Source organism: Rhinopithecus roxellana, chromosome 8 (assembly GCF_007565055.1).
Source record: "Rhinopithecus roxellana isolate Shanxi Qingling chromosome 8, ASM756505v1, whole genome shotgun sequence".
In the NCBI taxonomy this organism is placed as follows: Eukaryota; Metazoa; Chordata; class Mammalia; order Primates; family Cercopithecidae; genus Rhinopithecus; species Rhinopithecus roxellana.
The window spans coordinates 50,610,701-50,626,356 of record NC_044556.1 but is presented as its reverse complement, the minus strand read 5'-3'; the positions used below and the strand labels follow the sequence as shown (position 1 = coordinate 50,626,356).

Here is a 15,656-nt window from a genome sequence, read left to right as displayed (position 1 = left end):
GGAAAGGCAGACCCACCCTTAATCTGGATGGGCACCATCTGATCATCTGTCAGCAAATATAAAGCAGGCAGAAAAACGTGAAAAAGCGAGACTGGCCTAGCCTCCCAGCCTACATCTTTTTCCCATGCTAGATGTTCCCCGCCCTCAAATATCGAACTCCAAGTTCTTCGGTTTTGGAACTCAGACTGGCTCTCCTTGCTCCTCAGCCTGCAGACAGCCTATTGTGGGACCTTGTAATCATGTGAGTTAATACTTAATAAACTCCCCTTTATATATATATATAAGTATATATAGAATATATTTTATATATATATAATATATATATTAAGATTGCCACCAAGACACTTTGGGCTGGAATATATATACATACATATACATTCCATTAGTTCCATCCCTCTAGAGAACTCCAATACAATGAAAAATTAATATAAAAGTATGCTACACTAACTAATCCAGTATAGTTTTCTGAGTACATTTTTCACTTTTTGCTTACTGCATTTATAGAACTCTTGGTTTAGTGCTTAAAGCAGGAGAAAAAATGAAGAATGCTTCTCCTTTTCTTATCTAATTTAATAAACACTTTTGAATAAGGTTAAAAACCCACCTAGAAAAACCCACAATCTATTCAGGTGAGAGATGTGCAAAAAAAAATTACAACAAAATGTGATGCATAAAAATAGTAAAACTTAGAGAACATTTGCCTAAAGGAATCATGAAAGGGTCACTAAGATACAGTTTTCAATAACACTGGACAATCACCAGTTGTAGAAAAGGGCATTCCAGGCAAAAGGGTGTGTAACTGTATGGAAGCAATAATAAGTACAACATTTTCAGGAAATAAGGAGAATTTGGTGTGACTAGACCTAGATGCTTGTGGGGAGGTCAGGTTACAAAAAGATGTAAAGTCTAGGCTGTAAAGAGCTAAGGAAGCCATGTAAAAGAGTTTGCAGTTTATTCTGTGGATGATGAAAAAACATTAGACATTGTAAGCAGGTGAGATTGTTGGAACATTTGCATTTATAATTAAAGATGTAGTAATATCATAGGTGAATGAGATGGGGAGAGAATAAAGGCAAGAAAACGTATTCAGAAACTACTTCAGAACTCCAGGTGAGAGATAACATGGCCCTCAACTACAGGGTAGCACAGGAAATGGGAGGAATAGACAGGTGAGAGGTAATTCAGAGGTTGGCTTGGGTGACTGAGTTGAAATGAGGTAAGAACAAGCAACAGGGAGTTTCTAGTGTGGATATTTGGGATGTACATTGTTGCTACGTATTTCTATCAACATGAAGAGCTGAAGGTACCTGGAGAATATCTCCAAGGAGAACATGCAAAGGATAGCTAGACACATGAGCCTGAATGTCAGGGTTGGGTGGAGCTAGGGGAATGATGGTGAGATTCATCAGCAACTGATGAAGACAGTGGCAGTGGAGGCGAATAAAGACAGTGAAATTTCCTACGGAGAGCTGTGATGTGGCTCAAAAGAGGGCACAAAACAGTGCTCCAGGGAGCACAAACATTTAATGGATAAGAACAAAGCAATGAAGAAGCAAAAGGAACGGTGCCCTGAATGTCTACGGAGGGAGATTTCTAAAAGCAAATAGTCAATAACATTAGTAACTTTTCCTCTGGTGACAGTGTAGTTATTTCTTTTAGTGAAGTAAATTCTGATTCCCCATCCTGGTATACATTTTTTTTTTTTTTTTTTGAAACAGAGTCTCACTCTGTCACCCAGGTTGGAGTGCAGTGGTGCGATCATAGCTCACTGCAGCCTCAAACTCCTGGGCTCAAGCAATTCTCCCACTTCAGCCTCCCAAGTAGTTAGGACTACAGGTGCACACCACTGTAAGTGGCTAATTTTGTTTTATTTTTATTCTTGTTTTTTGTTTGTAGAGATGGGGTCTTGCTATGTTTCCCAGGCTGGTCTCAAACCTCTAGCCTCAAGTGATCCTCCTGCCTTGGCCTGCCAAAGTGCTGGGATTGCAGGCATGTGCCACCGCACCTGGCCCTGACATATATACTTTAAGCTGTCAAAGTATTTGGTCCTTTTTCTTTCTCTTTCTTTGCCCCTTGAAACTCTTAAAAGGAAGTTAGGGGTAGTTGTCTGGAACATCCCAGTTCCTTACCATAACGTTAAATGTGCACCAGAGCTGGGGGACACTTAAGAGCCAAACACCATGATCTAAAAGATGCTAAATAAAGGTATCTGCTAAAGGTAGGAAAGCACTGGCTTTGGTCTCATTAGTTACCTGTAAACCCAACTTGGCAGGTGCACTCATAGGTATCCCGGCTGAGCATATGGCATGTGCCACCATTCAGGCACGGGCGAGACACAAAGCATGGGTGAGATGTCGAATACTGGCAGTCCTCTCCCGTGAACCCTGAGGCACATCGGCACATGGCTTTCCCCAGCATGGCCTGGGCCACACAAGTCCCACCATTCTGGCAGCGGTTCTTCTCACATGGGTCTCGATGTTGACAATATTCTCCCAAGAAGCCCTCTGGACATCTATATGGAAAAGAGAAATGTCCATGAAAACACCTGACTTCTTGTAAGTCCAAAAAAATACAACACAGTCCAATCAAGAAAGCATGAGATTGTGAATCAACAGACCTACAAGTACCACCTATAAAACTTCTTCCCTTTAGAAGAAGGAGTCCTTAGAGAACTTAACAACATACTCCCAATGTCCTTTTGAGTCTGGGCAGGTGACAGAATACCAGGTGTATGGTCTAGCAGGGACTGCCATGACCAGTCAACATGACCCTTATTCAAAGGCAAAATGCACCACAGCTATTTTTCATGTGTGCACAGGCTGGGATAGAGTAACAGCACCTTTTTGAGCATTGTTCATACTTGTCTGCTTAAATTCATTAACTTTCTCATTTTGACAAAGCCATTTGATAGGATTAAGATGTCTACAAGATAATGCATGAACCTGACTCTATTATCCCCTTCAAATTTAAAATATGTAAGATACTATGTGCTTTTCCTCAATTAAGCACTGGGAAATAGTAAGTTTTTCTTTCTTTTACTTCCACTGAAACATCAATTGGCCAATACCTAGTTTTCTGGGTTATGTTCAGGTGGTTGACATTGCAACAGAAAAAGGGAAAGGAGGTACAGGAATAGGGAAGGGTTCAAAGGGATATTTAAAAATCTGTTAATATTTAAGTAGTAGGCATTTTTAACCAAATAAAAAGGCACAAAATATAATTAAAATAACATAAAATATCTAAGATATCATATAAACACCAAAGTGAAGGAAGGAAACAATTGAAGAATAACATTCTATGATATTTTCCACATTGAGGCACTGAGGAACCTTTTTATATCCCACCCCTTGATTCATAAGATGCACAACCATTTCAAAACTGTGTGTATTATTTATGACAATTTTCTCTGAACAGCATCAAAAAGGCATGGTAAGTCTCCATTTTCATAATGAAGTCGTTTAAATGGAATCTCTGAGAAGCATTTAAATTAAGAAACACAAAGACTTTGATTCTAACTATAAATGCTGCTATATATTTGGCTGGTGCCCCAAATATGTGATTCAACTGATTCCTCGTTTTAGTTTTCAGGGACTAGAAAACTGAATCTAGTAGGCTGTTCCACCATTACCTCAAATATTACACATTTAAACCAAACTCTAAATCCCCCCCTCAAAAACCAGCTCTTCCTGTGCCCAAGCCTTGTTGCCCTGATTTTCCTAATCATTGTGACCTGAAACACTGGGGTCATGAGTGCTTTTGTCTTTGACAATCATATCCAAGACCTTTCATTAACCATTGGTTGGCAAGGTATGCTCTGCAGGGGTCACAGTTACTGAGAAAAGAAGGGAGGCCAGATACCAGGGAACTAAGACAGAACATGCCCAGAAGAATTGCATAGTAGCTAAAATGGCTAGAGAAAACAGGGCTGGTGAATAGCTACAGTGGTAGTGAGGTAACTGGCCAGAGCCTCTTCACGCCTCCCAAAGCTGCATAAGATATGCATGGCAGAGCCAGGAGCAGCTAAGGCTCTGGGCATCTTCATGAGTAGGTGAAGCTAGAGACCAACAGGCAGTGAAGAAAGTTCATAGCACTGAAATCAAAGATGGCATGCGGGTGACTGTGAGGAGTCTGTATCTAAGAAGGTCAGAGGGTCTTGTTTGGAGTTCTGGTGCTATGACCTTGGACAAGTTATTTATCCTCACAGACATTTTCTCACACTGTAAACAGTTAATAAGGTCACCTACATCATGAGATTATTGTAAGAACTGAACAAAATCAAGTATGTAAAAAGCCTTATAAATATTAAAAAGTTTTGCAAGTGGGCTGGGCACAGTGGCTCACACCTGTCATTCCAGCACTTTGGGAGGCGGAGGTGGGAGGATCACCTGAGGTCAGGAGTTTGAGAACAGCCCAGCTAACATGGTGAAACCCTGGCTCTACTGAAAATACAAAAATTAGCCCAGGTGGCGGTGCACACTTGTAATCCCAGCTACTTGGGAGGCTGAGGCATGAGAATCGCTTGAACCCGGGAGGCAGAGGTTGTAGTGAGCTGACGAGATTGTGCCACTACACTCCAGCCTGGGCAACAGAGTGAGACTCCGTCTCAAAAAAAAAGAAAAAGTTTTGCAAGTGAAAACATTTTTTCTCTCTTCTTTATGCTTACTGAGGAAAATACAATGCCCCATCCAAATCACAGCTTGATTTGAGACTAGTTTCTTGTGTTCGTTTTTTGAAGTGGAGAGCAAAAAGTGCCAATGTAGCATAGCTAAAATTAACTCTGAGATATATTATTAAAAGCATTTGCAGCTTATTCAAGAAATGTGTTATGAATGATGTTAAAAACTGCAACACAATTCTCATTCACAGTGCAGTTCTCTGGGCATTATTAGATGACTCTTGATTCTCCCATATGGGAATTATGCACCTTCTAAATAATGGCAAATTGTTAAACGTGGGTGGGCTTTGCCCAGCTTTGCTCCTGAACTATTACATCGCCTCAGCACTATCACGTGGCATATGTTAAGAGAATGCAAAGTGATTTAAATGGTAATATCATAAACATACAATGCAAATATAAGGTTCCTAGGAAAACAAAAATGAAGCAAAATGGAAGTTTTTAAAGATAAACAGACATATTTCTGAATTATTTGTTTCTAGACTTTAATTCACATTGTTGTTCCCTATCAAGTATGGAAAAATAAGTTTTAACCTAAGATATACATTAAGAAGTCAGGAAACAACAGTTGTTGGAGAGGATGTGGAGAAACAGGAACACTTTTACACTGTTGGTGGGATTGTAAACTAGTTCAACCATTATGGAAAACAGTATGGCAATTCCTCAAGGATCTAGAACTAGATGTACCATATGACCCAGCCATCCCACTACTGGGTATATACCCAAAGGATTATAAATTATTCTACTACAAAGACACATGCACATGTATGTTTATTGCGGCACTATTCACAATAGCAAAGACTTGGAATCAACCCAAATGTCCATCTGTGACAGACTGGATTAAGAAAATGTGGCACATATACACCATGGAATACTATGCAGTCATAAAAAGGATGAGTTTGCGTTCTTTGTAGGGACATGGATGCAGCTGGAAACCATCATTCTTAGCAAACTATCACAAGAACAGAAAACCAAACACCGCATGTTCTCACTCATAGGTGGGAACTGAACAATGAGATCACTTGGACTCGGGAAGGGGAACATCACACACTGGGGCCTATCATGGGGAGGGGGGAGGGGGGAGGGATTGCATTGGGAGTTATACATGATATAAATGATGAATTGATGGGTGCTGACGAGTTGATGGGTGCAGCACACCAACATGGCACAAGTATACATATGTAACAAACCTGCACGTTATGCACATGTACCCTAGAACTTAAAGTATAATAATAAAAAAAAAAAGAAATCAGTAAAAGCAGAGATTGGCAAATTATAGTTTGCAAGTCTAATTTGGACCACTGCCTGTTTTTGTTTGGCCTATGAACTAAGAATAGTTTTTACATTTTTAAATGATTAGAAAAAACAAAAACAAAAGAAGGATATTTTCTGACATTTCAAAATTATATAAAATTCAAATCTCAGCGTCCATAAATAGTCTTACTGGAACACAGCCATGCTTACTCATTTATAGATTGTCTATGGCTGATTTTCCACTACAACAACAGAGACAAGTAGCTGTAATGAGACCACAAAGCCTGCAAAAAAATTACTCTCTGGCACTTTACAGAAAAAGTTTGCCAACTTCTGAGTAGAGAATATATGAAGCCTAATTCTATAAATACCATCAAATATGCTTATTAATAATGATCAGTTTCTGATAGGAAATCAACCTTATTAGTTTCCACAAAGAATATTAAACTCATAATCATTCATTCATGCAACAATTAGTAAGGGCCTATTATGTGCCAGGCGTTTTTCTAGTGCTAGAAAAATTCTTACACTCACGGAGTTTAAATTCTAATAGGGGAAGGTGAAAACAAAATTACTAAGTAAAAGATGCATGGTAGATGTAGTTAAGTGCTGTGAAGAAAAATAAAACAGGAAGGAATGGAGTTGGGGATGAGGGTGTGGGGTGAGTAAAGAGAAGTATCTCAGTTTAGAATAGGAAAATCAGAGAAGGCCTTCACTGACAACACTTGAGTTGAGACCTGAATGAGGTGAGAGTAATCAGGCAGGTATCTTAGGGAAACACATTCATGAGAAAGGGAACAGCACAAGCAAAGGCCATAACACAGAGAGCAGCCCAGGCGTGTTTGAGAAACAGCAAGGAGACCTGGAGCAGCAGAAAATAGATGAGAGCTGTAACTGGGATGTGGATCAGTTGGGGCCTTTAAGCCACTGCAGAGAAGGACTTAGGGTTTTCCTCTAAATGGGATAATACTTAGATATGAGGTACAAGAGACTTACTCTCTTTCTCTCTTTTTTTTTTTTTTTTTTTTTTTTTGAGACGGAGTCTTGCTCTGTCGCCCGGGCTGGAGTGCAGTGGCCGGATCTCAGCTCACTGCAAGCTCCGCCTCCCGGGTTTACGCCATTCTCCTGCCTCAGCCTCCCGAGTAGCTGGGACTACAGGCGCCCGCCACCTCGCCCGGCTAGTTTTTTGTATCTTTTTTTTTTTTTTAGTAGAGACGGGGTTTCACTGTGTTAGCCAGGATGGTCTCGATCTCCTGACCTCGTGATCCGCCGGTCTCGGCCTCCCAAAGTGCTGGGATTACAGGCTTGAGCCACCGCGCCCGGCGGAGACTTACTCTCTTAAAGCCTATGTACAGAACCACATATTTGCTCTATGTGAAACTAGACCTACTGTTAGTATTAATATAATAAAGATTTGATTTATATTTAAAATGTTCTAGAGGGCTGGACATCAGCTTAGTTCTTTCATCTTAGAACATATACAAGTCTCTTTTAACCTACATTTTCACGAAGTCCCATTTCCCTTTCCAAATTATTGTTTCACAAAAACCTTCTATGACTGAAGCCTAATTTCAGATATTTCTCTTTCTTTTCCATCTACTTCTTACTTATCCCTCTGCAACAAAACTTTAATTCTAATTATTGCTTAGAAACTGTTTTCTAAAAACAATGACTTTCCTCTAGTCAAGTTCAGTGGTCTCGTCTGAGACTCATAAGGAAATTGTCTCTCCTATAGGGAGAATTGCTAACCACTCCATGCACTGTTTTAATCATTTTACCTTGGCTTCTATGACTCCCTCTGCTAACTCAAAGCTCAGCGAAGTCTTAGTCTGGATTGCTGATGTCTCCTTCTTCCCCATCTATTATGGCCACCTTAATGTTTAAGTCTGGACTGCACTGCTCTTTCTCTCAAATGCATTTGTTACTGTTGTTGTTCACTTGGTTTTAAATAACTTCCTTCCTGTAACTGACTCCAAAATACACTGCTCCAGTCCCATATGTTCAGTTTTCTAAAAGTCATCTCTCTACCCTAGTATGTGCTGCCACTATTTGAAACTAAACATTTGAAAAAGGAGATCATTTTCCCAAGAAACTTTAATTATTCCATTTTTCTAAGGCTCCCACACACAATTTAAAGTAACTTAATCTCTTTAAGTTGTATATAATTTATTACCACCTTCTGACAAGACTTGTTAACTGAATTCCTATAATACTTACCATTCATGTTCACAGTTTCCTTTTTGATATAAATTCTGATCATCTTAAAAGCCTCAGGCCAGACATCATCTTGTTGCTGGCTTTTCCCGCATTTCCAGCCACCCTTGGAATAACAGAACCTTGAGATTCAAGAAATTTAATTTCTATCCAATTAAGTAATAATTTCTAAAATATTTCTAAAAGATGATCACCAGCCTCTGCTTGAATACAAGCATGTAGCATTATGCCGGATAAATCTTAAGAATTTAATAAATGGTTGGAGTTATTATTGTTCTTGCTCTTAAGAGTATAGACTCTGGAACCAGATCACCTGGATTTCAATCCCAACTCCACCATTTACTCAATGTGTAATCTTGAGCAAGGTACTGAACTTCCCTGTTGTAAGAGATTTAATAATAGTGCCTACTTCATAGGATTTTTAAATAAGGGTAAAGGACTAGAACACTATCCAGCGCATAGTAAACACTATGTATTTGTTAAGTGAAATTACTGGCTCACTACTTCAGCAAAAGAATAGTCTTCAATGTGGCTGGATCCCACTGTGAGAAAGCTCTTTCTTTCTTAATTCTTCAAATTCTGCCTTCCTTCCTAGGTATATACCCGAGATAACCGAAAACATATGCCCACATAATAAAAATGTTCATAGTAGCATTATTCATAATAGCCAAAAAGCAGAAACAACCCAGATGCCTATAAGCTGATGAACAGATAAATAAAATGTGGTATATCCATAAATGAAATGTGTGCCCATGAAAAGAAATGACATTCTGATACATGCTACAACATGGATCAACCTTGAAAACATGCTAAGTTAAAGAAGCCACACACAAAAGGCCACATATTATATAATTCCATTTATATGAAATGTCCTGAATATGCAAATCCATAGAGATAGAAAGTAGACTAGTGTTGCCAGGAGCTGTAAAGAAAGGGAAATAGATAGTGACTGCTAAGCAGTAGAGAGTTTCTTTCAGGGTGATAAAAATGTTTTGAAATTAGAAAATGGTGGTGGTCTCACAACTCTGGAAATACTAAAATCTACTAAATTATACACTTTAAAAGGGTAAATTTTATGATACATAAATCATGTCTTAACTTTTAAAAGAACAAACTTTGTCTCTCTACAATTTCCAGGTTATCTCTACCCTCTAGAACAGAAAAGAACAAGCCTTCTGCTTCTCTTACACATAGCCCTTCAAGAATCTGAAGATAGTTACGTGGGCCTTTTGTTTTCTTTTTTCCAGGATTCAATGCTTTGGCGTATTCCTCAGTATAAAGTTATTTCCAGGCTTCCTCACCTTTTTAGTGGTGCTTCTATGCTTAATAGTAGTAATAATAATCAGAATGACCAAAATTTTCCGCCTCCCTTCCCAGGTATATACCCGAAGTAGCTGAAAACATATTTTCTAAGTACTTAACTATGTATTATATATTTGCTAAGCATCTGATAGCTATTGTTTCTTGTATTATTCGCTACAGTGCTATATTATAATATCCATTTTATATATGAGGAACTCGAAGCTTAGAAAGATTAAGATTTCACAGCCAGGCTGGGCACGGTGGCTCACCTGTAATCCCAGCACTTTGGGAGGCCGAGGCGGGCGGATCACGAGGTCAGGAGATCGAGACCATCCTAACACAGTGAAACCCCGCCTCTTCTAAAAATATAAAAAATTACCTAGGCGTGGTGGCAGGCGCCTGTAGTCCCAGTTACTCGGGAGGCTGAGGCAGGAGAATGGTGTGAACCTGGAAGTCGGAGGTTGCAGTGAGCCGAGATCGCGCCACTGCACTCCAGCCTGGGCAACAGAGCAAGACTCTGTCTCAAAAAAAAAAAAAAAAAGAAAAGAAAAGAAAAAAAAACAAAAAAAAGATCACAGCTAGTAGATGGGAGAGGCAGGATTCAAACCCAAGCAGACTCTAGAGTGCATATGCTTCAACACTAGGCTATCCTGCCTCCCCGTCACTGGATGACTCCAGTTCATCAAAAACCTCTAAAAAGTGAGGCTCCAAATGGAAAAAGGCTTAACACATGTTCTCACCAGTGCAGCACAGAGCTGAACAATGACCTCCTGATCTGGACACTATGCTTTTACTATTTCATGGTAAGCTCTTAAACTGGGGTGGCATCGTGAGAGCGCAGTTCAAGAAAGAGTAATGCTCCCACTCATACCCAATGGATATGTGTACTTTTTTAGAAGCCACAAAACACTACTATGTGCTATGGAATACACACTCAGCTAAAACATTCAGAGCCTTATTTCACATGAACTACTATTGTGCCCTATTTTTCTCAAAACACTTGTAGCACACGTTTTTTGAACCCAATAATTGGAACTGTCATTCATTCCTTTTAAATTTGTCACAGAGTCTTTACTCCAAGTTTCCTTGATTGAGACAACTTTTACATTATACTCATATAATCACAGAATTTCAGAACTGATCTCAGAAACCAAATGGTCTGAACTCCTATAGCACTGAAAAGCACACCAAAGTTAACTGATCTACCCAAAGCTGGTTATCTGTGAATCCAGCAATTTCCCCAGTTTTACACATATATCTCTACCTTCACCTAGACCTTGCAATGAAATAGCACTTAACTGAAAGTGCATGACTAAGTCTTGCCCCAAGACTAGTACCTATTCAATCAACTCTAACATCCTAAATGGACCAGTATCCTATCCATACCTCTCCCTCTCCCTAAGGACAGTCTGGAAATTCCTTGCTGAACCTGAGCATATGACTAAAATAATAATCTTTCTTAAGCATAATTTTGATGTCATTCTTCTACTCAGAAACTAGCAACAGTATTAATACCAAACCTTTCAAATCCAAGTTCTTTACAATCTCTGATCTGCTTGTCTGTCTCATTCCAATCATCTAACCATCTTACTCTTTAGTAATCCATAACTCGAACACTCCATATTATTTCCACAATCTTGTCTACTGTCCCCTATATTAGAATCTTTTTAATTTCCAGTGAGAAACATCATGCTTCCTTTCTGGTATATCTGGTATATTTCCAACTTATGTTCTTTCCTTCCATCATTCTTTCAAAAATCTGCTGTAAGATTCAAAAATCTTACTGTCCTACAGTAAGCCTTCTCCAAATCATCCCACTTATCTCTGATCCTTTCAACTGTAGATGCAATGCCATGTCATGCACTACACTGCCTCCACTGGTACAGTTCTTCTTTATTTAAGCCACTGTTATGTCTTTGCTGTACCTTTCTCAAACTCCCATCTAGTCAGTTTTTGTGGGGAAGAGCTTGTCTTGAACCCTTGGTGTAGGTTCCCTGAATACCTGAGTACCTAAACCCCACTAAGTAGCTGGTTCCAAAGCAGGCTAAATTTCATGTGATGGATAAAGTCAGTCTCTCAATCCGAATATTCTACAAAATCCATCTCTACTCTGTGATCTGTCTGGCAGAATAACAGGCCAAATCAACCTAATAGTCATCCTGAGGTATAGAATTATCCTTCACACCCCAGGAAACTAAGCAGCATTATGGACATAGGAAGAAAGGGGAGTAATAGGTGAGATAGTCAGAAATAACAGACCCTTGTTTCCTAAGGCAGGAGATCTTTCAACCTGCAAATCCCTACTCAACTGTGGTATAAGGAGAACATATACTCTGTTAGTCTCGGTGGAAAGTAAGGTTCTCTGCTTAAAAACAAGGGCTTAAATAGCTGTCTGCTTGAGATGCCTAAAGTTTAATTTGGTTAGAGGGTGAAAACATGGCTAAACACCCAACATTCCTTACAAATCTATAATTCTATTAAGCTACCCAGTACACATTTTGGAAAATAGTCTACCACTTGAACTAAAGGTGTATATTCTAAAAAATAACCACAAAAATCTAACAGATGCCTTTCATCCCCAAAATTATATGAATGTTTCCCTCCTGTAGGGAATTTATTATTTTCATAATTGTCTCTTCAATGTCTCTCAGTGACTTCTACTTACTCTCTCTTCTCTAACATTGGAACTCTGAAAGAATATGCTTCGCAGATGAGGTTGTGAATACAGAGAAAGGTTTGGGGGGGAAATTTTTCCATTTTAAACTCCATAAACTAATCTGAATACTTATCAGGTCCATAAAGATATATTTATGACTTTTTCTTTAAAAGTCTCAGCTGGGCACAGTGGCTCACACCGGTAATCCCAGCACTTTGGGAGGCCAAGGCAAACAGATTGCTAGAGTGGAAGTTCAAGACCAGCCTAGGCAACACAGGCAACATGGTGAAACCCTCCATCTCAAAAAAAAAAGGTGTCATTTCTGACATTAAGAGGTCCACATTTTCATTGTTACTGTTCAAACACACACATGGGGTTAGGTGTAGAAAAGTAAAGGAAGGAAGAAAACAGAGAAAAACAAGGGATTCCTCCTAATGGAACTAGAAAACATTCCATTTGAAGGATACCCCTACAGTTCCTTCTCACTTAAGCAGATGAAAACCAGACCCCAACTCTCACATCAGCAGCAGCCTGGATTAGTTTACATGTAGCCACTTTACAGATTTCAAGGAAGCTGGGATCTGAATAGCAATTCCAATCTATCTGGCAATGGCTGCAGTTCAGGATCAGTCTCCCTAGTAATACATTTGTTCTTTCACGTTTCCTAAGTGAATAGCCACTCGTCTAGAGAAAAGCTTAAAACAGTGTAGCAGCTTGTGTTAGCTCCAAGATGACTGAAGTCTGAGCAGGAAATAAGCCCCTTTTCCAAATAAAAGCCAGTGTTCTCTCCCCTTGTTTTTCCACCGAATGTTCTGTATCAGCAGGGTGAGGCCAAATTGTATCCAGGGCTTTGCTGCAGTTCTGTCTTTAGCCTTTTTTTTTTTTTTTTTTAACGAGGATTTGGCCATTTAAAAAAAAAAAAAGCAAAATCCTACCACATACAAGAAGAAAAAGAGAGGCATGCTTTACAAAACAGCTATTTCAAAATCATGATTTTTAAAAAACTATACAGAATGTGGAACGAAGGGGAAAAAAATGTCTCATGTGGGTTGCGTCGGCACTGCAGCTGCTCCTCATTAAAGCTCCTCTTTACTCCCTCTGGGCTAGTTTCCAGCAGAAAATTCTTTAAACAGAACTCTGCTTTCAACCCACTTTCTTCTTGTGCTGGGCCTCTTGGCCCCCCAATCCGCAGTGGCAGCCTGCCCTAGCTGAGCTCTAGAGAGGGGAGCTGTCGTTAAGGTAAATGAGGTAAGGGCAGGGGAAAAAACTAACAAAACCCAGAAACCAAATTAAGCATCGGTCAGTAACAAAGGTCTGCAGTTTGAAAGGCTCCAAATCAGTCTGTTCTTTCCTGTGACCATAATGCCAGCTTAGTTTCCTGCCCCCCTTCTTTGTCCCCCCTGTTAAAGTAGATAAAAATAATTGCTAACAGCCAAGGCTAGCTGTAACCAGTGAAAGTTCCTATGTAACATTCAATTCCCAAGGTTCTGACTACAAACTTATAGGTACCCCAGAGCCTATAGAATCAAGTCTAAACTTCTAGGCTGGCATTCAGGAGGCCAAACCCACCTACTGGTCTAGCCTCACTGGTCTCTCTCCTTTCAGTACCTCCTGGCTGAGGTCTGATGGGTTTGTCAACTTTTTACTTCTGTCACTCTGTGTAAAGGTAACTAACTAGGTTATGCTAATTACCGACTTTGTTTTAAAAACATGCCTGAGGACTTCTAGTTAACTTCCTGGTAAAGAGGGGAAGAAAAGGGAAGAAGCTCTGTCATACCGACTATTTCTTGCCATTCCCACTCTACTCCCAACCCCACCTTCCCTCAAAAAAAGAAAGAAAAAAAAAAGGAAATACTATAGCTTACTCAGCAAAAAGGAAAAACAAAAATAACTTTTTAAAAAAGTATTTGTGTATAGATTAGTGTCCAGAACTGGGATGCTTATGGTAAAACACACTTTCTAGTGTAGTTTCTTTTTCTAGGGCCTTACTAGTTCTATGTGAAGGAAACAAAGTACACAATATCTCACTTTCACACACGCGCGCACACACACACACACTTTTATCACAACTAATACACAAAGACTACCAAATACTGCAGGGCAGCTCATTTTTCTACTATGTAAATTCAGCTTCCTGGACAGACCATTTCTGCTTTTCTTGTAGAAGTATTTCAGAAAATGTTAATCTTGGTTCCCACATTAGGTTGCATGCTTCCAAATTAAAAGTTTCCCACAGGAAAAGAACTTCACGGGGAATTGTGAGGCTGGGAATTATCTCTGAAACTCCACCTCACTTAGTTTACATGTGTTCAGGTTTTTCACCCCCTCATCTGAATAAAGCATTAAATGCACACTGATTTTAATAAACCTAAACCAAAAAGAAGCTGAAGTCGTACGGACTTTAAAGCTGTTGATTCACAGCATCATTCATCTTCACTGGAGACTATGAAATCAGTAACCACTGCAATGAGAAACCATGCTTTATTTATACAAGAACTTTGCAAACATCCTTATCTTCCAGTTTACAGTCTAGGCTCATTTATCAGAACTCAAAGGCTGAGCTGAGCACCTACTCTCTTCAATCATCACTTGAAAGATCGGGAAGGGGCACACAGTGTTAAAAGACTTGTGTTGTTGCTATAACAGAAGGTGGTCTTTCCTCTGTGTTCCAGAACACAATCAGGATCTTACCATATTTCACTGCACTGGACCCTGAGAAAATATCTACTTGTAATTAAAACATGGTAAACACATTCTAGACATATGAGTTTATAAAAAACACCCTTCAATGTAATGGAAAAAACTGAATGAGTTAGCTCAGTTGTTCCCAAGCTATGGGCTGTGGAGTTATTGCAAGGGATCCGCAGTCCTTATAAACCACTTTCTAAACTACTAAACAGTGTCTTGTCCATATTTAAATATATGTATATGCTGTTATGACTAGTAAAATATAAATATATATTAAATGATTCCTGAATTCTTAGATTTTGACAGTATACATTGTATTCAAACACCACACTGAGAAACTGTTTCATCTCAAGTTCTCTCCTTTATGCACTATACTCTTGCTAAACACTTTTCAGCTCCTAGAAAATGCTACAGTACACCTAAAATTTCATTAAGTCTCAACTTAAATGTTATTTCCTATGAAAAACAGCCTTGACACCCCCTCTGTTCTTATAACCCTGAGACTGTGTCACTCATTAGCCTTTATTATGATTATTTGTTTTTTTTTTTTTATTATTATACTTTAAGTTCTAGGGTACATGTGCATAACGTGCAGGTTTGTTACATATGTATACTTGTGCCATGTTGGTGTGCTGCACCCATCAACTCGTCAGCACCCATCAGGTCATCATTTATATCATGTATAACTCCCCAATGCAATTCCTCCCCTCTCCCCCCTCCCCATGATAGGCCCCAATGTGTGATGTTCCCCTTCCCGAGTCCAAGTTTCCTCATTGTTCAGTTCCCACCTATGAGTGAGAACATGCGGTGTTTGGTTTTCTGTTCTTGTGATAGTTTGCTAAGAATGATGGTTTCCAGCTGCATCCA

At 39.3% G+C, this 15,656-nt stretch overlaps 1 protein-coding gene across 5 annotated transcripts in view; it reads right to left on the bottom strand.

Annotated features, from left to right (window-relative positions):
- NOTCH2 (notch receptor 2) overlaps positions 1 to 15,656 on the bottom strand; it is a 192,729-nt gene that overhangs the window by 90,813 nt on the left and 86,260 nt on the right. For all 5 annotated transcript variants that reach the window (XM_030934979.1, XM_030934977.1, XM_030934978.1 and 2 more), the window contains one exon: positions 2,253 to 2,512. In XM_030934979.1, coding sequence (XP_030790839.1) covers positions 2,253 to 2,512 — 260 coding nt within the window. The remainder of the gene's footprint in view (positions 1 to 2,252; positions 2,513 to 15,656) is intronic.